Genomic DNA, 24,765 nt, shown 5'->3' with positions numbered 1-24,765 from the left:
ACAAATCCATATTATTAAGAAATCACGTAGACAAAACACAAAGCCAAAAAAGATTACATTGATAAACAATATATATGAACGAAAAACATTAATAGATAAAAAGAAAAAGAAAACTGAAATGAAACCTTTAACAAAGCACAATTAATATATAAAATTATACAGAAAATTGTTACCGCTAAACAAAGTCAAAGTCTTTCCACTTCTACAAATATTTCCTCACAACCTTTTTGGTAAGGTGGAAAATATCTTCATAATCAGTGTTATTAACACTAATATTGTAGTACGCCATATTTGTTGCGCCACCCCTCTAGAAATAAATCTTTTAATCAGATTTAAAATTAAAATAGCGAAGCTTTATATAAGTAACAATTATAAAGGCGCTAAGTAAAAAAGCTTTTGAGTCAAGATGGATGGTGTTTGGTTAAATAGAGTAAAACGGCCTAGAATACGGTTAGCGGTCCGGTTTAAGTTGTAAGCGAGTGCGAATAAAACGTGATGCGTGGCGGAAGTGTAAATTTCAAAAGCTTTGTGAAAACTTAATCTGTTAAAATCCATCATTCTTATACTCATTTAGAAACGTAATAATGTATGGGCAAATTCTGAATGATCTTTATTTGAGCAGTGTTTGAAATGGCTTGAGAATCTTAACCCTCAGGTCGTGCATTTGATCACAGCTGGTTTCTTTTTCTATATTAATTATTTAATTCTAAAACAACGTGTACGCATAAAATTATACAAGAAAATATGACCTCACATCAATTACATTGGAACAAAGGCTAGGTAGCAAGGGAAAAATTAAACAAGGAATTCGATAAAAACAAATAACTAAAAAAAGTAATAATAACTAAAACTAAACAGAAACTTAACCTCATTAAGAGCATGATAAACAAAATTAATTAGTAAGTTGTAAGATTATTGTAAAATATTTCAATATTTTCATCAATGTTAGTAATTAAGTTGTAAGAGTGAGATAGCCCATTCACTGGACTATTACAAATATGCGCAATGAACACTCGCATGAACACTGTAGGAAAAATCGTGAATTGGCAAAGACATGCCAGTTCCCTCACATAGATTGTAACGCCACTATTTTCTACGCTAATTATAAATTGACGCCATTATTTGAAAAATAGAACGTTTATTACTTACATATACAAATATAGCATTACATCTTAGCTCTTAACCAAGAAAGTCGTCTATTATCAAATATTAAATAAATACTTATTAATGCGTAAAAAGACACGAATCGCTCGTCTCTCATCGCATATCACTACACAAAGCCTAGATCTCTTCGGATATCTTTTCATCTCATTCAATGGTACATTTGCTTGTGGCACCCTTTATGTATTTACTAAATGTCTAGTGAAATATGTTTTTATTTCCTATTCAAATTGGCGTTAAAAATATTCCAACCAAATTTGTAAGGTCATACCTCGATACGTCATTGGCTATTAATATTTCCTAAAAGGTCTATTAAACACAGTGTAAAATAAAATAAAATGACGCTACCACATATTTAGGTCTGGGCCTCAGATTTCTTTATCCGTTTCTTGATCATTTGTCAATGGGCAATGAGCCGCCTGTGCATGCCGATTTCTTGACAACGTTTTCCTTTACGGTTCGAGCGAAAGTTAAATGCCTATGCGTGTATAGCCGAAGGGATCGAACCTACAACTTCAGGGATGGGAATCGCACGCTCAAGCCACTAGGCCAAGGCTACTCTAAATGTAAATGTAAAATAAACCAAATGTATCTTACTTTATATATATTATCACGCCTTCGGCAGGGACTACAGATCTCTACTTGCTAGGATCCTGACACCTCGCTTCAACTACTTTCATGACATTCACCATGCATGCTTGCTTGCCGGTTGCCTTGTATATTCTACTTGGTAATCGCTTCTCATCATCCGTTCTACAAGGGCAAACACTTTAGCATTCGTGACTTTTCCGTTTTCTTAAAAAAAATATTATTAAGCATTTGTAATCAGTCCTATGTATGCATCAATTACAAGAGAACTTAAAAAATAATTCGTATATCTGAACAGGTCATAAATTAAACTAACGTTTGAGAATTGAAATTGTGGTATTTGATATAAATAATACAATTACAATTCGACGTTCGTCGATCTACAACTGAGCATTAAGGCACTTTTTGTACAACCAGTTGCCCACTGAAATATTTCCAAACCAATTCGACCTAGGGTTCTTCAAGATAAGAGAGAAAAGATAATACCAATTCTTAAAAGATACTTGCGAGCCTTCTGACAGCGTGAGTGTCAATGGCGGCGGTATGAGATTTCCTCTGTGTGTGAAAAAAGTGTTATACATAAACACGCTGTTTAAACTATGAAAATATTGCACTACAATCGTTCTTCTTAGAGACATAAAATGAGCACAGTTCAAAAGCGCATCTTTAAATAGAAAGTCATCTATCAACGCTAATTATTGTAATTATTGTAAAAAAATGGGGCAAATGCATAATTCAAAGTTGTCATAAACATTATTATCTTTTACTATTATCAAATGTGACCCGTTTTTATTATGTTTTTGTCGTATATCATCAAGAAACTATTGGCAAGTATACTATGTATAATTTTTAAAAAATCGTTGGCGCTACAAACTTTTTTAATCTGGGCCTCAGATTTGTGTATCCGTTTCGTGATCATTTATTTTTCTATAAAAGGTTTAAACAGCCTTCTGTAGGAGACAAAAGCCGGTGTACTTGCGATGTTTTCCTTCACCGTTCGAGCGAATGTTAAGTGTGCACATAGAAAGATGGTCCATTTGTGCACACCCAGGGATCGAAACTTAGGGATAAGAGCCCTGTCCAGAGAGTACAGTTTAGACTGTGTAAAAAAGGCCTTTTAAGAATATTTATTTTCATTTAGTATGTATTTTTAACTATTCTTTCAAAAAAATATACAATATACATCCATTCAATTTCCTTGAATACCAGCCTGCCTCAAGGAAGCCTTAGCGTTGATGTATATATTTCTAGAACAAAGTAAAAGTTTTTAATTGTTTAGGATTGCGAAAATTGCACGTTTTGTTTAAACACGTGATAATTATAAAAGAACGTGGTACTCTGAATTTATAAAGGATATATATATATATAGCGATAGACTCTGAAATATATAGTTTTTATATACGCTTTCATGTGGTCACTTCGTTCATCCAGTCATACAATATGCTATATTTTATATAGTTGTGTTACAGTATATGTAACGAAACTCCTTCGAAACGGTTTGACATTTATATAAAATTTTTAATATCCCAAATTATTATTATTTTTTGGACAAACATTTTACAAGGAACCAGCTGCACACTGAATTATATTTCGAACCAATTCGATTTAGGGTCTTTCAAGATAAGAGCGTACAAATTCATAAAAACCCGGCAACGCATTTCCAAGCCGTCTGACATTGTTACTATCCATCGGCGGCGATGTCACTAAACTGTTGACATCTGCCTGTTCTATCAAAAAAAATCATTAAAAATCGAAAAAATCTAAACGACTTTTTAACCGACATAAAAAAAATAGTGATATGCTATTTTTTTTAATAATAATAAATTTTTAAAAGAGAAATTAGCAAATTATTCCAAATTACTAAACTCGTTACTAAGTGCGATAAAGTCAAGATACAACCTAGTTTTTAAAAATCGCAATGCCATAACTCGAATTCAATTAAACAGTGAGAAACGTGCTAAATTCAGCCTTAACAACAATGAAAAAAAGGTGGTTATGAAGAAATGACATTCGTATTTTTAAACAATTAGTAGACAATAGCCAAGTTCTGATAACAAAGATATATCGGATTTCGGATTCACATTTGAAATAGAAATGCACGTTACACGAGATCCACATAGAACATTTTTAATTCCTGGTAAATGACTTATACTTATGGATAGACTTATTCCGATGGGGTGTGGGGCAGATATATTGTAAACATTATATTACATTACAAAATTCAAAATTTAAGTTGGCGCCTGGTAGATAGTACCGGTGACCACAGAGCTGGTGTTTTCTTCGCTCAACGAATATCGCAATACAGCGAGGAAATGCTGCCAGCGTTAAATGTCTGTTTGAGGCCCAGTCCTAAAAGATTGTGGTTTTTCGCCACTACTTTAGTTTTTCGTTTCCTTGTTCAACATAAAAGAGATCGTGTTATTACAATTATAACTTTTGTAGGTTTCATATCTGACATGTTATTTAAGATAAAACGAAGTGATTACTGTAGTCACAATTACTGGATCCTTCACACAGTAATATGTAGCTTTTTACAGATTTGGGACACATGACTCGCTAAAAACAAACAAAATGGTGGATACACAGCACTTCTGTCTGCGCTGGAACAATTACCAGAGCAGCATCACCAGCGCCTTCGAGAATCTTCGTGATGACGAGGACTTTGTTGACGTCACATTGGCCTGTGACGGAAAGAGTTTAAAGGCGCATCGGGTAGTCTTATCGGCATGTAGCCCCTACTTTAGAGAACTATTAAAAGTAAGTAACACCTATAATCAAGTTTTATTGTCATATTAATGTACGTACTTGTCAATTTCTAACGTGAACATTGGTACTAAAATGATCATGAAATATTTAAAAGGAACAATAAATTAATCCTAAAGATAAATTGTTATACACAACTGGTTAAAAGTATAAAAATACTTAAAGGAATTTGTCAGGTGTGGGGTTCGAACCCACGCTCCCTCTCGGGAACCAGAGCTTAAATCTGGCGCCTTAGACCACTCGGCCAACCTGACTTGAATGCAACGAATGAAATACTTATTCATTTATGAATTGTTACATATTTTATTAAACGTTTTAGCTTGTATTGTGTTTTTTAAGAATTAAAGAAAGTTTATTAATCTTCGAAAAATAAGGATTTAGGAAAAAAAAGATGTTTTGAATGGGACTTCTATACTACTACTTATCGTCTATTTGACTCTTAGTACATATGAAACCCAGAATAGAACTTCTAAAAACCATGATGACATCGTGGGTTAGTGCAATAATAAATCGATAAAATACTTTGCATTATCATAATTTCTTTACTTCTAGTCGACACCGTGCAAGCATCCAGTGATAGTTCTTCAAGATGTTGCCTTCACTGATCTACACGCTCTGGTGGAGTTCATATACCACGGGGAGGTCAACGTGCATCAGAGGAGCCTCTCCTCTTTTCTGAAGACGGCGGAGGTCCTTCGCGTCTCAGGACTCACACAGAATGACGATACTAAAGGGGTAAGAAATAAAATTTTGATTCTAGTATTCGGGGGCGGATCTAAATGGTCATGACACCCCCTGGGGCTTGGGTCTCGATCTATCACACATTTCTAATTGATATTGTTACAAATAGTTTGTGTTTGTTACAAATCCATTAAAATCGGCAATTTTCTGCTATATTATAAATAAGGGTCTTATTACAAATTTAAACTATCACCCAATGCGAACACTATATCCCTTCTTAAATATTATTATATCAATATGTATGTATGTTATCATATTATAATGATACCAGATTTCATAGTTACAGCGAAACCGCTGTGTAGCATATACATGTAGCGTACTTAGCGTTCAGTCTTTTTTGTCTTTCACACAATATTATCCCGTATTGATTATTAAGTATATATATTTTAGAACTTATCTTTCATCTAGATACAAAGCAGTGTATGAATTTTAATTATTTCGCCCTAAAGTACGAGCATCACAATCTTTTACGAGCTGTCTGAGGTTATGTCAATACAAGTCTGATTTAAATCCAAATACCAAAATACCTGTGCACTTTGTGTTGTTTCAAATATTGCAGTTTTCTTAATAAAAGGACGGTTTTGCATTTTGTCGACGACATAAGCGTTCTACAATATATTTATTTTAGTCTTCATCCTCATTCAATTATTTACTTCTAAAATAATGTAGAAAAGTACATAACATTTAATTTGTAGTGGTTGTTCAGAAGTTATACATATATTTCGGGAAATCATTTTTAAATAGGTTAATTTCCCGTTAAAATTATATTTGAACCATACATTTAGTGTCTAGACTATTTGAATATTTATGATTGTATAGAATCCAGCGGCCACAGTTTGAATTTTAACTAAATTATTATTTTATTGAACAGCTAAGCAAATAAATTTCACCTTCGGCAATGTTATTGAACACGCCAATCTAACATTTAGTTCGATTATAATTGTGAAATATATTAGATATTTTATTTCCTGACTTAAAAATAGATCACTTTAAATCCTATTTAGAATTGAGATTTTATTTCTCTCTATCTAAAATATATATGAACTTTATATTAATACATTATTAACTGGCCGATTTAACTAGTCAGCGAAAGAATGTCAAAATCTAAACAATCATATAAAATCCATTGGATTTCTGATGTCATGAATGTTTGTAGGTAACACTTATTATGGTCATAATAAGCCCCATTGTTACAGTCGCTGGTACAAAGCATCGCCCGCGCAACTGCCGAGTCGTCTCCGCACGTATCTCCGCATCCCGCGCATACCCCGCACACCCCGCATACCCCTCACACTCCACACACTCCAAGCTACTCGGAGAAACTGGAAGAGGCCCTTCTACTGCCCCAACCCCTCAACCGCCGGATTCCTATGCCTCCGCGTCGAATGTCACGCTCGGCTGACAACTCCCCGGACGTAATAAAGCGCGCGCGCCACGACAACAACAATGATCAATCACAAGTACACGACTTCTCAACAAAGAACAACTCACTATTGAACAATCGTCACGAGTCTGGTAATGGGAATGGGATTTCGAATTCAAGCTCGTCACCATCGCCCAAACTCATGGATGACGTGAAGAACGAGCCGTTAGATATGATCTGCCAATCGAATGCGGATATCGATCGCAGTGCTGATGATACTCCGCCTCATTCGCATCATAGACACATGGTGAGTTCTATTGGTATCTTTTTAATGACCTATTCTAGTATGGTGGTAGACCTGTGAGGACTGGAGTCTCGCGTTTGGTGTTATACACAACTGTTGGATTTCTTTTTCTCTCCTAATAAAGATCAAAAATCATTTTCAAGATAAGGTGACCTTTTTTTCATCAACTTGGGTAGGTTATAACTTCTTTTGCAGCGTAATATCTAGCTTTAAAAAAAAACAGTGGCCCTACAACCTTTTTAGGTCTGGGCCTCAGATGTCTGTATCTGTTTCATGATGATTTGTCAATATAATGGGCTGTAGGTGATCAGGCTTCTGTGACACATCGACTTTTTGGGTCTTAAGGTGGTTTCCTCACGATGTTTTCCTTCACTGTTAGAGCGAATGTTAAATGCGCACATAGAAAGAAAGTCCATTGGTACTTTGCTACATTGGTGGAGATCGAATGTATAAATGTATTGAATTTTACAGGTTACAAAAAAGATATTATAACAGAAACGTAGATTAGAATTTTAAGTCCACTGATCAATGTTTCATTTTTTAATCCTGGAAAACACAGATAAAAATATAAGGTGAAAATTGCTACGTCAATGAGAGAAAAACTCTACTTCAAAATTAGTGCCGGCTCACAGCCCTTCACAGAATGGAACTTCAATTTTAACTACAAAAAGTTGTTTCGAAAACGGCACAATCGCTAGCCGCTAATTAAAAAAAACCTTATTAACAAACACTCGGAGTTTGTTAAATTATTATTGACTATGAAATTAATTATTTATTGAATTATCGATAACGAACCATCTTATTATAGAAACACTTTACCCGCTTTGATCAATAATTGGAGGGTTCTAACTACACTTATCCTTTCAAATTAAGAAATTCTTTTCTCTATAAAACGTAAAAGAGAAACTTAGAAGCTGTATAGCTTTATACGGCGACATCATTTGCATATAGAAAATCGAAAAATCGTGGGGCGTAATTAAAAGAGAGACTCCGAGAAACTGTTTTGTACTACTATTGGATACCAGAGGTTTGAGTGTAAAAGTGAGTTCAGTGCCGGGCAATACCTCCAATTTGAAAAAAGCCTTTATTTTTTCAACATAGTCGATTATGTACTTATGCTGTCCGTTTGGAAATTAACTGGTCCATCGACTCCGAACTCGATGGACTTCTTGAACTCGGTATGGTAGGCGATAGTAGTATTTACATAAATTAAAAGATAAAAATATATTATCACAAAACGTTATGAACGTTAGTAAAAAATTTAAGAATGTTTACAAAATAAAGTTGGTTATTCTCGTATAAAACTACGAAAGGAACAAATATATAATAAAATATAATATTATTTTGTACTTTGAATACTATACAAAATACTCGACAGTATTCCTTACGGGCAAAGTTGCTAGTTCTATTATTTAGAACATTAGAAAAATTCTTCTAACTAATTGAAGACAATCGTCTCGTATAGCTAAATGATACGAACTCGAGACAGCATTGTATTGCAATACGAGTTAAGAATTCGAGTAGATCGTTTCCGGGTATAATCTCAATAGAACAGGAAGTCATTTAGCTATTTAGGGGGTCCTGATTGGCTAACTAACTTGATCCGTGGGATTAATCTCCGAACGCTTCAAAGATTTGTAAAGAATAATTGTTACAAATTTAAGTGTCCAAATATTTTAACAGCATTTTCAGAATCTTATTGAAATCACATAGATAGGAATTTTTTAAAATTTGATTTTAAAGAAATTTTGTATACACATATTTTGTATGTACACTTTCGACACCTACGTGGCATCAATGTATAAATTAATATGATATTATATGAGCTTTTGGCAAACTGATTTCAATGTATATACACGTATACCAAATAGCTCATGGCTCTGAGAAGTTTCTTTGTGTACATTAAAATATAAAAACTTTATCCAAGGCTATTAATTTATGTAGAGATATCACAACAGATAAGTAATTACATAGATTAATAACTATCTAAGTAGCATGATGTAACGCTTAACTTTCTTCCTCAGGGAGGGCCGCCGTCCCGCGCGAGCTCAGCCGATGCCGACGACCATACGCCACCGCCACAAATGCCACCCTCACCTTTTATTTCGCCAGCTGAAGCCAAGCTCTTTCCGCCATCCCAACACCACACTTTCAACTACCCCATGTTAACTGATTCATCGCTGACAGGTACGATACAATGTTTTTTTTTCAACCTTTTAGGTCAGTTAAAGTTTAGGTAGGTTGAAATGAATGAAAACGTCGTGAGAAACGACGTTTTCATTCACCATTAAATGCCCGTTGGTGCACAGCCGAGATTCAAACCTACGGTCTCTGACACACACTGAAGCTACTAGACTAACACTACACTTTTAAGAAATGCTCCAGGATCAAGATATACTATTAAAAACTAAAAAAAACTAAATGGGTTTGGACGTGTATCATTAGAGCGATGTTATTTTTATGACTTGTTTTTGGAATTAGGCTACGATAAAAACTTAAGACAAGTAAATCTGTCTTTCAAATAAAAATGCACATTGTAGGGGAAAGGTTATGAGGTTATGCAATGATTCGCAGGTTTGCCGAGTCCCCTGCCTCCGGACGGCTTACCGGGAACATCACAAGGTGAGTCAGCTTGTCTAGCAACAAGTTTATTTTATGCATTACTTACATATATTGAACCAAACGATATTTTTAATGCACTGTCTGTCGTATGCCACCATCACCGCTTCCTCTCTGCTCTGTCATTATTAGGTTATATATATCATTATAGGATTTATATTTTAAATTGTATGAGGCAATTATCACGTGACATATTCTATAGTATATGTGTATTAATATATCTCCTCCTAACCTGTATATGTCTTCATTTTGTGCTCTGTGTACTGGATATTAATGTTAGCTTATTGTGTTATGGTTCGATGGACATTCGCAGGCACACAGTTTTCATTTGTCAGTTTTGAGTGGACAGTTCTGTTAAATGAGGATTGATCATTGAACCAAAACGCAAAGTGCCGTGCATGTTAATGTATTGTAACTCTAGTTTAATGTTTACTTTAAAAACGATTGCTAGCTTGATTTATAGATGTGTCTTGAAAGTATTAGGAAGATCCCTCCTCCAACCGATCCCTCCGTGATCCTCGGTCGAATTCTTTTAAACCTCTTTTGATTTGTATTATTTCTTTTTTTTTCAAAATCATAAAAATATGCACTTAACATTGTACTCAATTGGCTAATAAAAGAAAGAACGTGTCAAAGAAGAAAAGAAGAAAATTCTATTGACAATCGGCTCGGTCAAGAATCTAGGCAAATTTCTGTAACTAAATTACGCAAACGCTCCCATGAGTCATTCGTGTTTCTTAAAACAGTTTCATATTACTCTCAATCATGATTGTCTTGGGAAATAACGTTGGGGCACACAAGATAAGACAATGGAATTTTAGCAATGGTTTTGTGGTATCAGTTTATATTAAAAAGTCATTTCATTGAAGAAATACTAACGCTTTTGTTCGAGAAATCCGAAACCGCACTCGGCGACGAGCCCGCCGTGGCCAATTGTTTTCAAAACAGCCTATCATCAATCGTTTCTGAGCTTAAACTAAGCCGTAGGTCAAATTAGAGAGACAAACGTATGCGTTACTAATCCGCTTGGCTACCGGCTCGTTCGCGTCGGATGGCCGTCATCAACCGGGGGGTGGCGGTGCTTGTAAAATCGAGAGGCTACGATAGTGAGTGCATTAAAAGTGCGTTCGGAAGCTTCCATGGGGCTAACTGCTTGTGTTGTGACCAGGTGGCGCCCGCACCCCCCAGGAAGAGTACCGATGCGAGCCCTGTAACAAGAGCCTCTCTTCGCTGACGCGGCTCAAACGGCATATACAAAACGTACACATGCGGCCCTCCAGGGAACCCGTCTGTAACATTTGCCGACGCGTGTACTCCAGCCTCAATAGCTTGAGAAACCACAAGTCGATCTACCACCGCAAGCAGCAGCCGCCCTCGGGCCAGGGCTTCTACCCGGTCAACTGACGCCAGAAACCGTTGCCATACCGTTGCCATGAGGAAACAGAGCTGCCATCCTAACCACCTAAAACGCCATAGTCTTGCCCGTAGACCTTGTTAAGTTTAAAGAAATTATGTAACGCGATATGTTCCTAACATGTACATAGTATAGTTTTACGTGTATTTGCATGCGCATTGACCTATATAATGTATGTATAGTATAAGTGACACGTACGCCGTGGGGCCTCGCCTTGGAACCAATTGGGACACCTATGATCGGTACACGCATAACTACCAACTCTTTAAGCGCATTAGTCAATTTAGTCGAATCACGTAAAATTGCCTCTACAACAGGTTCGAATTCTCGGGCGGCACACGATCTGTGCCAATTGGTTCCTTTGGAATGGGACCTGTTGCGAGCGGTGGTGTTGGTGTGACAGTTGTGTGGGTTGACTAATGCGCTAATGTTGGTCGTTATGTGTGGCGCAGTGGGCCCGCTGGGCGCCGGGCACCGCTGCGAGGTGTGCGGCAAGCTGCTCTCCACGCGCCTCACCCTCAAGCGCCACACGGAGCAGCAGCACCTGCAGCCGCTCCACTCGGCACGCTGCTCGCTGTGCCACAAGGTCTTCCGCACGCTCAACTCGCTCAACAACCACAAGAGCATCTACCACCGCCGTCAGAGGGCGCCCGCTGGGCCTCTGCCGCCGCCGCAGCCGCAGAACCTTTCCGCCGCGCCCGACTCCAAGATGCACCCCAGCCAGCACCATCACACCGTCGACTTCTACAAGTTCAAAGATCAGTTTAACGTCTAATTCCTTTCTTATCACTTCTCTTTTTTGTGGAGTTTACCCTTCTCTATCTCTTTTAACTTGTAGACGAGTTGTGAGTGCTGCCGGGACGGTGACTATTTGACGCTACATTCGACATTCCAATCGAAGTAAGAAAGGGCGACGTTTCGGTCTAAATTTTGTACACGCCCGCCCGCAAAGTGCAATACCGCGACATAGTACGATTCCTGAATTTTTACACTATGTTAAATGTGTGACAATAAGGCGAAGAGAAAATTAATATTTTGAAAAAAAAAGAGGAAAATCTTGGTGCTGTAAATTTATATATTAGGCTTAAATTTATAAAAAAAATTGAACAGTGTTCGTTGTAAGTAACAAAAGAGGCATATTGTTTTAACGTTGTGTTCATTTTTCGGCGATTTGCAATTTTATTTATTCTGTATTTTACCTTCTTGATCTCACGCTTAGATATTTATACGAGATTACTAAAAATTCTATTTAAAAGGAAAGTAAATTAAATTATATACGCTGATGTATAATTGGCTAATGAGGCTTTTTCATTTTTTTTTATTTTTAATATTATTTAGGTGATTTTGTTTTGACTGTAAGACTGCTTTCAGGAGATACATATAGCACCAATAGACAACAAACATAGCGCACTGTCACAGATTACGGCAATAGACCACATATATTCCGAAATAGACAAACCACAGACTCGATACACACATACAACTTACTTTATACTCGACAGTCGACTTATATTTTACCGTTACTCTAGTCGACTTCTTCACACAAATTCGCGATTATCCGAGGCATACACAATCGCATCGTGCCATTTACCTAAAGGAATCAATATGGCTATATTATATTTTTATTTAGATTAAGTCTTTCATCACTACTGTGTTCGTTTCGTCGATTTTACTATTTTAATAATCGGCTTCTTTTAAGTTTACACATTTTTTATAACATTTTATTTGTTATTTTTAAAAGTGATTTCAAATTTATTAAACGTAAAATAGGTAATAATTGTAAAATCTTAGTGATTCTCAGTGTTAAATGTTCCTAAAATTGAACAGTGTGAAATTTTTGATTAATCATATTCAAAGGAATCCTGCTTGCCATACAATAGTACCTAATGATAATACTTGATTCTGTTATTGAAAATATTAGAATTACTACAAGTCTAGATTCAGAAAAACGCTATTTATCAGTTCTATACAAAATTATATATTTTATCTTCAAAAGCCCTAGAGACAACTCTTGTATATAAGATCGTTGAATTCAATTGAAGGGCGAAAAATCTTACCGTTATAATCTGTGAAGTCAACAACTTTGATTTCTGAAATTTGTGTTATAATGATTTTTGATATTCAACTTCTTCGGTTGTAGCTTTCTAAATCTAGACTAATCACTCACATTCATGTGGACTTTCTAGTTTAATACATCACCGTTTCGAGTCAATAGAGGTCGCTAAAACCATTTTTTTCTAGCCGTAAGAAATATATAAGTAAGTAACACATAATTTATTGTATTAATATACATATTAAGTAATTATTAGTGCCTGCTTTACATATTGTTTTTTATTATTCAAAAAAAAGACATATTTTGCGTACTTCTAATGTTAGGAGTTGTGTTAGAAACACATTACCTAGGAGGTAACTTTTGCTATAAAACATGTATGAGAGGCTTCCTACATATTTTAATACATATATGTTATAAGATTATGTTGTTATTACTAGATGCATAAACGCTTAGCCACTACAATTTGTTTAGTTGTTCGTAAGCTTTATCGTAATATTTTTAACGAATTGGAAGACTAGAGATTTGGTGCTAAATTCGAATGACGTTCGTATTGAAAAAAAAATGAAAATTGTTAAGAAAAATCTTTGACGGAGGCAAAATTTTAAAAATTTCGCGACATTCCGAATGGAAATGGTTAAGTTTTTATTTGCGCAATGCAAACTTTTTGAACATAACGTAGTACTTGTTGTTTTTTTGTCTAGTAATTTTAGTGATAGGTTCTATTGTTAATTTGGTTTTGGGAATTAAGTTAGTTGACTATAGATATAAGAACATTTTATCTGAATTAATAGCGATAATAGTATGTTCTATATGTTTAATGACTACAGGGATGTGCTGCAAGTGCGCAGTACGGTCTTCATAGAGTATAGAGTGTACTCTGTGGTATTATTTGGCTATCGGCGAGCACTAGATTAAAAAAATTATTTTCAAAAATCTAAATTGCCAAAATTAATAAGCGCTATAGACTGATTAGACTAAGTACGCAATTGTACACTATTAGGCGTATTTGTAGAAATGTACAATTATTTATTAAAATTTTATATGAAGTCAGAAGCGTTACTCGTTTCGGTATGTTATTCAAAATTTGTGATTCGATGATCTTTTTTTAAAATTCTTTTGTTCCTAGTTGCAATGATTATTGGATCTCAGGAGATCTTGCAGTCCTACCGCAAAAATTAGTTGCTGGAATGTGAGTTTTTGATATACTTGATTTTGTAATATTTATTTACTATAAAGATTTATTTACTTATGTACTTTTGAGTAATTGTGTAGATTCTAGGAAAATAAATCGTGGAGAATCCGTATATTTATAATACTTTTAGAATCGATACAAAAGAGAGGCTTCCGAAAGACTTGCATATGAGGCAAAAACAGCACTTATTCAGTGCATATAATTCTAATTATATTGCGTTAGAGGCTAACTAGAGAGAGAGATGCTTGTTGATATTCTGCATAAGAATCAAGTAATGAAGTTCGGCGGTAGGGCTGCAACGAAGTATGTGTTTTACTGGGCGAACTACAGCGTGTTCTAAGACGCAGAACACATCCCTGTCAAAACTACATTAGTTAGGAATTTTAGCAAGTTTAAGACTGTTTCTGTGACCTGTTTAAGTTTGTATCTTTCTATCATGTTAAGGTATATTTTTTTCGAGTCACGCTCGCGTGAAGACCTTAAACGATGTGTTCTTTATACTTCTTGTTGGCGTTTTTACTTATTTTATAAGGAATCTAAATTAATTTATTGGTTGTTGTGTTAAAATTTTATTTTCTTTCATAAATTATTATTCTAATTCTTTAAATCTAGATATTTTTGTTAATTGGCATCAGTGAAATGCAGTCCATTAGACGTTAATGTAGAAATTGTGCCAAAAATTGTTTTTAATTTGTCTTCCAGAAACCCGAAGGGGTTAAGATTGGCTGAAATTTTAGGATAATTGAAAACGCCTAATTTCAATAATGGGCTGCACACCACAACACGTAGGCATAACAATATCAACTATATGTATAAATAGAATTTTTTTCTCTTCCTTAATTTTAAATTTTTAAACCTTAAAAGTACTCATAAAGTGTAATTGTAATCGTTAAACCGAACTTCATAAATCCTAATATTGATGATAATGGCGTTTTTAATAAAACATATACGAAAAATTCCCGCTCGTTTCATTGTCTCCCACGACACCGGCGCCCTGCTTCTTATTCTGTCCGAGTGCCGTAGACTAGCACAGCTTGCTCCCGCGCAGACCCTTGCATGTCCTAACACCATCGGCCACAGCTTAGCCATCATTTCGTTTCCTTTTATTTAATTTATTTTATTCATGGTTTACCACTTTGTTTCACTTTATGTTCGATTGAGTTGAGAGCAATCTAGGCGATATTCTTTTATTTATCGCGAGCGGGGACAACCCCATATTTTTTTGTTTTTCGATTTGTTTTCAGGTAAAAAATTATTCTCCTGTATGCAATGCACAAAGGTGCTGTGCTCAAAGGCGTCTTTGAAACGGCATATCGCAGACAAACACGCAGAGAGGCAGGAGGAGTATCGATGCACGATATGCGAGCGAGTTTACTGCTCTCGCAACTCCTTGATGACGCATATATATACCTACCACAAGTCCCGGGCGGGGGAAGACCCCAGGGGGTTTTTTTAGTGACTACTCGGACGGTGGCGCAGCTTGCGGCAGAATTCATCTAGTAAAGAGAACCTGGAGGCCAACCAGCCGACAGCTATACATTGCAACACTTCAAAAGGTTAGACCATGTTTCTAGACAACAAATACGCAAAACGCTAATATCATTAATAATAGATGAGATAGGACGGTTCTTTCTTAATTTCGTTCCTTTATTTTCTGTTTATTTTTTTATTATTTTTTTGTATGTTAAGCCCCAAGGCCCCTCTCCCATCGGGTTTCGCAGATTTGACGTTGTTGTGTTGCTTGGAGCATGCTTCTATCATTTTGTTATAACGTGTTACTGTGTCATTGTGGTTGAGAGAATTTTTTCAAATTTTTCAATAAAACCTCGTGATTTCTGTGTAGTTAGTCAATGTGTACAGTGCATATTAGTATCATTATTTCTATTGTATATGCTATCTATATACGATGCTTCAAAGGAAAAGAATGTAAAGGAATGTTTAAGATTTATCCAAAATTTTACAGACAGCGTCCATTACACGAGGGCTTCAAGGCGAAATCTCATCGAAAGTATCCTAACGTTGCATCTCGCAAATACTAATACCAAATCCACTTCATTTATTTCGGTGGTTCCACGAAAATGTTCAAATTGTTTGGTATTTATACATTTCTTATGGATTATCACGATATTTGGTGAGTGATTTAGAAGAAGCAAATATTTTCGTGATATCACTCAAAGAAATGGTATATGCCGATTCCACAAAAGCCCCCTTAACCATACATTGATGAAAATGTGACATACGAGTATCCTGACTATTTCAGCTGTTCCGCCCCTCCGAATGCCCCCGCCGACCGCCGGCGGCATCAACGAGCCGCAGGAGTGTCCCTACTGCCGCAGGACATTCTCTTGCTACTACTCCCTCAAGCGCCACTTCCAGGACAAGCACGAGCAGTCCGACACGCTCTACGTTTGTGAGTTCTGCCACAGACGGTATCGCACCAAGAACTCGCTCACCACCCATAAGAGCCTGCAACACCGGGGTTCCAGCGGCATGCTGAAGCGCCTGCTGAAGACGTCGGCGCTGCACAGCGCGCTGGCCCCTGCGCCGCACCACCTGTTCGACCTGGCCGCCGCCGACCACGCGTCGCAGCTGCCCGGTCTCCAATGACCACAAACGATTGCTTGAATCGGTCGGCCCTCGGACGGGCACCTCTAACTTGGAAAGGGAAAGCATATGTGCAATACGGACAATGCCAAAACGCAGAACTCTGCCGCATTTTTTATGTTTAATTGTGTATTATAAGCGTAGTAAAATATTGACGTTAGTTTTAAAAATGAACAGTATTGTTGCGGCGCGCGCGTCGCGTCGATGATTGGACTTCTTGTTCTAACAGTGTTCAAAGTGACAATGTAATTCAGAGCAATACTAAAGTATTAATGTTTTCTAGTACTGCCAAAATAATGCCAACTATATTCTAAAGGGGATAAAACATTTTGTAAGATCAATTTTCGATTTAAATGTCTAGTGTCAAATTAGATTCGGTAACTGTACAAAACGAAGCGTACAAATTTTTAACAGTAAATTAAAGCAAAGAAAATATTTTTTAAAGAGACTTTTTCGGATCGCCAAATCTAAATTTAAATACAAATTATTTAGAAGTTAATAACCAAAATTTTAGGTAAAAAAAGTAAAAAAAAAATGTTGATGTTAATAAAATTAAAGACTTCTAGAAATCTTCGAAAGTACAAAAATGTTGACGTCTATTAGAACAATATTTGTATTCTATTTTGGCTTCAATATCGATTAATGATCAAAGTAGTCGTGCCTTCGTTCGTCTTCATGCCATTAAAACGTTGGGACGATATTCCGAACTGTCATGGGATGCGCGAAGTGTTCACGAACGAAACGCTGACGACGACGAGAGAAGGCTTCGGGGCCTTCCGGGTACAGGGAACGAGGGGCGCAGGCCTCACGTAGCGGGTCTTGGATTGCATCTGCTCGACGGTCGTATACGTACACATGATAAAGTCATGGAACAAAATGGACGTTTCTTCTGTATAAATCTTAGGTGATAGGTATTCATTAACATAATTATATATAATACGTATCCATTTTAGGATTTCTCTCTATGAGGATAGCGATTTCTTACTTAAATGTCGACCAACGTAGAGAACGTCTCGTTTATGAAAATTTATTAGATTATTATTAACATTAATTATTACTATAAATTCTCAAAATTAAAATCTTAGTGTCAACCATGAGATGGCTGCGGATTGTAAAAAATATTTTATTTACTTATATATTATAGGAAATTGCTTGAATACGCGTTCGTCTGAACACAGGCCGATTACATATCTAATCAGGGTTTAACTGACGAATTCACATTAAAGTCTTTTAAAAGAGATCAAATGTTCAACATATCACAATTAACAAATATCTATAGAGTAAACAGAGCAGGTTTTAAAGTATTTAAACACAGTGATATTTCACAAAGCCAAAGAAAAAATTAATGGGGAGTTTTGCCAACTTGCATTTATTTCTGTTAGAATAAAAACATTCTGAAAAGACAAAATTTTGTGCCATATCTCGAAATTGGAAACTAAACCTAACAAAATCATATCAATCGAAGTGAATGTTTCAAAAACTATTCACAAATTAAATGCAATTAAATAATGCAAACTTAATTTAGTCTTAAAAAAACTCAGTTAAATTTCTGCATTTATTCAATTTTTAATTTCGCCGCGTTTAGTTATCGGAATATTTTTAAGAGTTTCTATATATTCTTTTTCGGAATGTGTTTGTGATATAAATTTATTTGGTTTAGATAATTTAAGAAATCATCTTAATAGATATACTGAAGGGCTTAGCTTTTATGAAAAGTTTAGTTATTTTTGTAATGGTGTCCCCATTCGTACCTCCATTTTTGTAATACCTCAGATATTTTGTTTTTTATTAATCTTTATTTCATGTTAACTGGTTAGATTCCGACAGATGAATGAAAAAGCAGTTCGGAAGAGAATCATCATAGCATCATTTAGAGAGCTAAGTGAAGCAAGCGGGTAGTTTGAATTGTAAATATGTTCTAAGTTAGGTCGTAAAGAATCGTGGCATCGGGATACGCCTCGTGATATTAACTAAATAGATTTAGATGAAATCATTATTGGAAAGGATTTTTATATATTCTACTAATCGATTTATTGATAGTGACGTAGTCTTGCGTTTAGTGTTTGAGTTGATTGTTTTCGCTGTGCAATTACTTCTAAAATATTCGGCTCATTGAAAGCTTATTGTTGAACGCTTTGTTGGCCTTTTCGCCCACCATTTTCGTTTGTTTCTAAATTTTTGATCTCAGTAGGACAGCTGCGGATTACATCAAAATGGAGTCAGCCGTTGGTGATTGTTAAGAGTTAGGTAAATCGTGTTAAGTTTTGGTTATGTGTCGGCAAAAGAGAGCAGCTCAAAATTTCATCAAACGAAACAACAATACAGCGAAACGTAACAAAGGTTATTTGCAATTTATACCAAAACCGTGCATTTTTACATAGTAAGAACATAAGTGAGAGTAATAAATTTAACTCAAGTACTAATAATTTTGCTTTTTCGCCACTCTAATTTATATTTTAAGTTAAAATGAAATACGTTTAATGAACAGACTGTGTTACTAATATAGGTAATGCACAATATCTGCAACGAAATGCCTTCAGACAGTACAACTATACCAATAGCCTAAGTAAATGACAAATTATATACTTTATTGTGACAGCACAGTGACGGCGGCTGTCAGTCAGCAACAGAAACATCACAATAGCTGTCGGTTTAATATATTCTACATATTTGCATTTAGAAGTATTAGTTTATAAAACAATTATATGAGGTGTTTTAATGATTGTGATGCTGATTGCACAGTTTCTAGGACACGCTGTGCTGTCTTCGACAGTATTTTATAAATCTTTGCACACCTAACTGCCAACACGTTTTAAATTGTTTTCAATACCGTAATTAATATAATTGTGTATTTAATATTGAAGATTTTTAACCAATTTACAAACTCACAAAACTTCACAAACATTTTTGCTTCTATCATAAGTATTACCTCCAATAATGTTAAGTATTACAGACGTATGTCGTTTAATTTAATAATAATATATAATATAGTTGGGACAGGTCCCCTGCTCTGGTTATTTGATTCGAGTGGTATACGTTGTATTGTAAGTTTTTGAGAATCAAATAATAATCACGATGATATTAGAATTGTCTCCAAATGGCACAGGTTATTTGAATTATGGCAAGTGTTCCACGTCCTTTATTTAAATGTTGTGTTTGGAGACGTTTTTAATGGAACGCAACAGCCTGCAGCGAAAGTATGAAAAAGAGTTTGATACTGTATCTGTGACCCGTGGGTCGTATTTCATGCTTTCAAAGCAGAAGCAAGGGGCAGATTTACGTTTACAGGACGAGTCAATAAAACGTGATCATTTATATTTATGATACAATAATTATAGATATTGTAAAATCTAAAATATAACATTTGTTACATAGATTCTTCCCATACATACGCTATTTTGTTATCCACATCCATATTTAAAATGCAATAGTTTATCTGATGGTGGGCTTATTTACGTCATTTATTTAACTGCGCGTCAAGTTTATAATTTTTGGCTCATGGATTCGTTATCTGTGATTGATTACTACACTTACTTTATTAAAGCTTGTCAGTTATATAAAAGTCGTAAATAAGGTAATCGTCAACCGGTACGCAATAGTTGATTATTTCAAATATTTTTAATACTCGATCAGCGTCGCGGGTCCGTTTAAGAATAAATCGACTACAAATAAAGTTTAGGATAAAAATAACACCGGCTTAAGATGGATCGATATTTGTTTCGCTGACTTTACTATAGTTATACTTGGTTATTTTTTAACTGTTTGATACCTATTCAATCCATTGTTGCTTTTTGATATCGATTTATAAGTCGTTGAAATTTCTATCTAATGTCCGTAAAGTATATCGTCGTTGTGTTCTTAAATCCATAGCTTTAATATTTACAGTATCTTCCATTATATTGTAATTATTATAACATAGCAATAGTTCCCAATCAGCCACAGTACCTCAGTAATTATAACAAATAGCAGATTATTATTAGCTATGTTAGTAGTATCGTTAAAGTCATCCGTTAACTGTTATTATTTTTGTTATAGATACAATTTTCAACACTACCGCTAGAGGGCCTAATGCGACAGTTGACGTTCAACAAAAAATAAAATTACAAAAAGACAGTTTTCAGATTACATATTCAAAGTGACGTTTCGATTTTCTCTTTGGTTAATTTGGCCAGTGTTGCTAGTGTATGATATATAATCTGCTGATACATTTACTAGTTACATAAATAATAGTTCCGTAAATCAAAGTGCACTTACGTCTTTTTAATAAGGAGGACTTTATTATATAATATACTATACCTAGTTGCCGCGATGCTGATCGAGCTCTCGTTGAAACCCGTCTGCAGTAACTATATAAAGTATTTACAATGTACCCACTAATTACATACGATATATTGCTAGAAATAACTTTTATCTACAGAATGTGAGACAGTTGGCCGATTTTGTTGAAAAATACATAGAGGAAATGCCAAATATTTTACGAGTAATTTGGTGAGGAAATTAAGTACCGCACTCGATATGCAGTATTACACACGTGATGAAACCAATACCCAAATGTATGCAGATTTTTATACTAATACAAAAGTTTTACAATTTCGTTGAAAATATTTAAGATTTCACCTTAAAATATCTTTTTAAATGTTGTGCTGTACTTAAACACTTTGCCAAAGCAGGCCAAGCCTTGAGATAAATTTTACTTTCGCCATAGTGATATAGTTTATTGTTTACGTTAAAATAACTATATATTTTTGACAAAATCGTGCCACTTTAACTTGTTATGCTTCGGTAACATTTTATACACAGAAATATTTTTTTATGATAGCAATTTATATGTGAATGTTAATTAAGTGGCAATTCTAATTTTAACTGCACTATATTTTTGCTGACACGTTTAGTTTAAGATTTTTTTAGTAATTTAATGTATGCACGTCGATCTGCGTTTTTATTAACAATATTTTATCTTTTTATCTTTTATAAGGTTCTTAAGTGATACGTACTCTCGACAAATAGAAACATACACTTTATTAATTTATTCTACCGTAATTGAAATTCGTTCGAGCGTATGTGACATTTACGCCCATTTTTTGCCTGAGCTAATGTGTTATGAAAGTTATAGTTTGCCATCGTTGAAAGGGGAATTAAGTTGGAGTGTTTTGTTATATTTTGATGTTCTGATACCGGGGAGGGGGTGTAAAAATGTTTTATAGTATTGTGTATGATCGATAAGGTAGATAGGACCGTAATATCGGCTCTAGGGAGTTAGATGTCCCCTTCGACTCGAAAGTGGACATCGCCAGTGAAGACACTTAAAGTACTATTGTTGTAGATCGTATGGAATTCGACTGTATTGCTTTCTTTTGTCACTAAGAATATTGAATCTTTAATATAGCAGACTTTTTAACAATGTCAGTAAGTTACGCGTGAAAATGTATTTGAGTTTCCCGCGTAAATTGTGACAATGACACTTCTGATCCTCAATAGACAATAATTCACACTTCATATATAAAAAACTTGTTACACCAAATTTATATTTTTTAATAAATATCTTTTCTATTCATAAATTCAATAGATTTTAGTGATAAAGGAACGGTGGTGTCTTTACTTGTTTTGATGTTGTTGATATTTGTGATTAAGGAATCAACTCGGCTGCGTAGTAGGAACATATCAAAAGGGTGAATTATTAGTACTCTAAGTATCTTTCAATCTTATGTTAAGAAATTGAGTTGTTTAAAGCGGTCCTTTATGTTTCATACGAAAACTGTACTTTCAATAATATTAAATAATGGGACAATCGGTTGGATGTAATAAAATTTAATAAACTCGCAGTGATTCCATTGACCATGTGTAGTTTTTTTATTTTCCTTAGTTTTAGAATTTACCTTTTAGTTAGTACTCGATTAAGTGATCATTTTATTAATATACAACAATGGAGCAGTTATGTTACAAGGCAGCCTATCTAAAATTGATACCGGCAACACATGCGTAGTGATAAGTTTTATATAGCTCGATGGCTGGCTGGTTTATGAAGCTACACATAATCAAACACACACACCCAAGTAACTTACTTAAAGAAGGAACCTTTTGAGAAATATAAATGACGTATCGTGATATAAATATACGAGCCCCGATGCAAAACAGTCCGTCTAGTATGGATAGTAGTGCAAAACGTAAAATATAGAAAGTAAATATTGGCAAAATTATTAAGAACCATTAATAAAAGTAAACCACAATTTGAGGAACATTTTAAAGTTTATTTTAACATAACTGAAATTCTTTTATGACTTTTATAACATAAAAAAATATATATTCTAAAAAACAACGCAAAAGTATTCGTCTACCATTGTCATTCACGCAAAATAGTTCGTGTAACACTTGTTGTGTCGCTTTTGCTCATAATGACAGCGTTAATGCGAACAGCCATGGTTGCAACCAACTCTGCACACTCCTCAGACGTAATTGACTCCCAGACAGCCAAGAGTTTAGCCTTTAAGTCGCTCTTAGATCTTGATGGATTTTTACGGAGAACTGTTTTCATTTTCCACCATAGGATTTCGGTCGGCGACAAGTCCGTGCTATTAGATGGCCATTCGATGGTAGGGATGCTTTTCGCTAGTAGCCACATCTTTGTTGTCCTTCCTTTCCTGTTGAAAAATGAAGGAATCTTGATGCTTAAGTGACGAAATAGAGGGCAGAAAATTCTCTTCCAAAAGGTTTTGATACTGGTTTTGTTTGGTTTTCCCTTAGCGGTGTAAAATCCGTAACCCATTTCTTCTAAGGACTCTTTTGCAAGTATCAACTGGAACGTCTTTGTGAATCATGTCATTCCATTACACCGTGAGTTCTCCAGCTCGAGCACGACGATTATTTTTGATAATTTTCTTCAGGATTCTGTTTTTTACTGCACTTGTGATGCATGGTCGACCAGTTTTCTTCAAACAAGAAGACGTTCTATTCTTTTTATAGTGCTGTATCATAGATTGCACTGTAGACCTGGGAAGTGCCAGCATCGACCCCACAAATTATCCGCTTTCGAAGCTCTTCAAAGACGGGTTTTCCACGATCCATTGTTATTTGAAAACTAATGAAAAAAAGTGAAATTTTCAGAATTTATACTTTGCACTTGACAAATGGCACAGAATTACTTTTACATATTTAAATTATGCAACAGAACGGTATAAAGAAGGAATAATCTTATATAACTCATCGATAGACGAACTCTTTTACATCGATTAACAATTCGACGAACTATTTTGCTTATAATTTCTACGAATTTAAAACACGATATGTATAAATTTAAAAAGCTAAAATAGTTTATTGGTTCCTAATTAAAAAAATGCAAAAGTAACGCGACATGTCATAGGAGAACTTAATATTTTTTATAGATATAAAAAATAAAAAAGTTAAACATTTCACAGAGAAAATTTCACACTAGACAAACTATTTTGCATCGGGGCTCGTATTATATAAGTGTAAATCAGCGGTTAGGGCCTGATATGTTCACGTTCATCAATTTTCTGCTAAAAAAATCAATTAGGAGAAAAGAAAATAATGTGCTTATAAACCACACAGAGTTGTAGCGCTGCTAGATTTTAAAAGTAAAATTATAATGGATGACCTACACCGTTTGAAAGGAACGAAAAACTATAAAATGTTTAATTTGTTTCACGAGAAGTGATTTTCTTAATTTCCTTTTAGAATATAGTATTTATAACCTTTGTGGCTTGGTAACGCATGTGCATAATCAGGAAAACCTAGGGTATATTACCACCGAAATAATGATAGCTGGAGTTAAAAGGTACAGGGTCAGGTTGGGCTGGCGACGAAAGTGGTGGAGGTTGCTATACCAGAAAATGATCAACGATAAACAGCATTTTTTTCAACCCAATTTTTTCATGTTCCTATTGAAATACAATAAAACAAAATAAAGCTCACGTTTTTATTTATAACATTAAGTACATTAGTGATA

General features: G+C 35.0%; 1 protein-coding gene and 1 non-coding gene across 5 annotated transcripts in view; one reads left to right on the top strand and one right to left on the bottom strand.

Annotated features, from left to right (window-relative positions):
- Nucleotides 1-22,606, top strand: part of LOC123709541 (broad-complex core protein isoforms 1/2/3/4/5) — a 37,765-nt gene extending 15,159 nt beyond the window's left edge. The window contains exons 3-8 of one of the 4 annotated variants that reach the window (XM_045660945.1): nucleotides 4,287-4,506; nucleotides 5,065-5,247; nucleotides 6,450-6,923; nucleotides 8,945-9,107; nucleotides 9,495-9,542; nucleotides 16,459-22,606. In XM_045660945.1, coding sequence (XP_045516901.1) covers nucleotides 4,321-4,506; nucleotides 5,065-5,247; nucleotides 6,450-6,923; nucleotides 8,945-9,107; nucleotides 9,495-9,542; nucleotides 16,459-16,805 — 1,401 coding nt within the window. In that variant the 5' untranslated portion in view covers nucleotides 4,287-4,320 and the 3' untranslated portion in view covers nucleotides 16,806-22,606. Of the gene's footprint in view, nucleotides 1-4,286; nucleotides 4,507-5,064; nucleotides 5,248-6,449; nucleotides 6,924-8,944; nucleotides 9,108-9,494; nucleotides 9,543-10,707; nucleotides 12,716-15,442; nucleotides 15,749-16,458 lie in introns of those variants that run through there. The other 3 variants (XM_045660944.1, XM_045660942.1, XM_045660943.1) reach the window with 3 other exon arrangements.
- Nucleotides 4,683-4,766, bottom strand: Trnal-uaa. The gene has a single exon. It is a non-coding gene; the product is annotated as a tRNA-Leu (tRNA).
- Nucleotides 22,607-24,765: the final 2,159 nt, after the last annotated feature.

Source organism: Pieris brassicae, chromosome 5 (genome assembly GCF_905147105.1).
Source record: "Pieris brassicae chromosome 5, ilPieBrab1.1, whole genome shotgun sequence".
Lineage (NCBI taxonomy): Eukaryota > Metazoa > Arthropoda > Insecta > Lepidoptera > Pieridae > Pieris > Pieris brassicae.
This window is presented reverse-complemented; position numbering and strand designations above follow the sequence as displayed.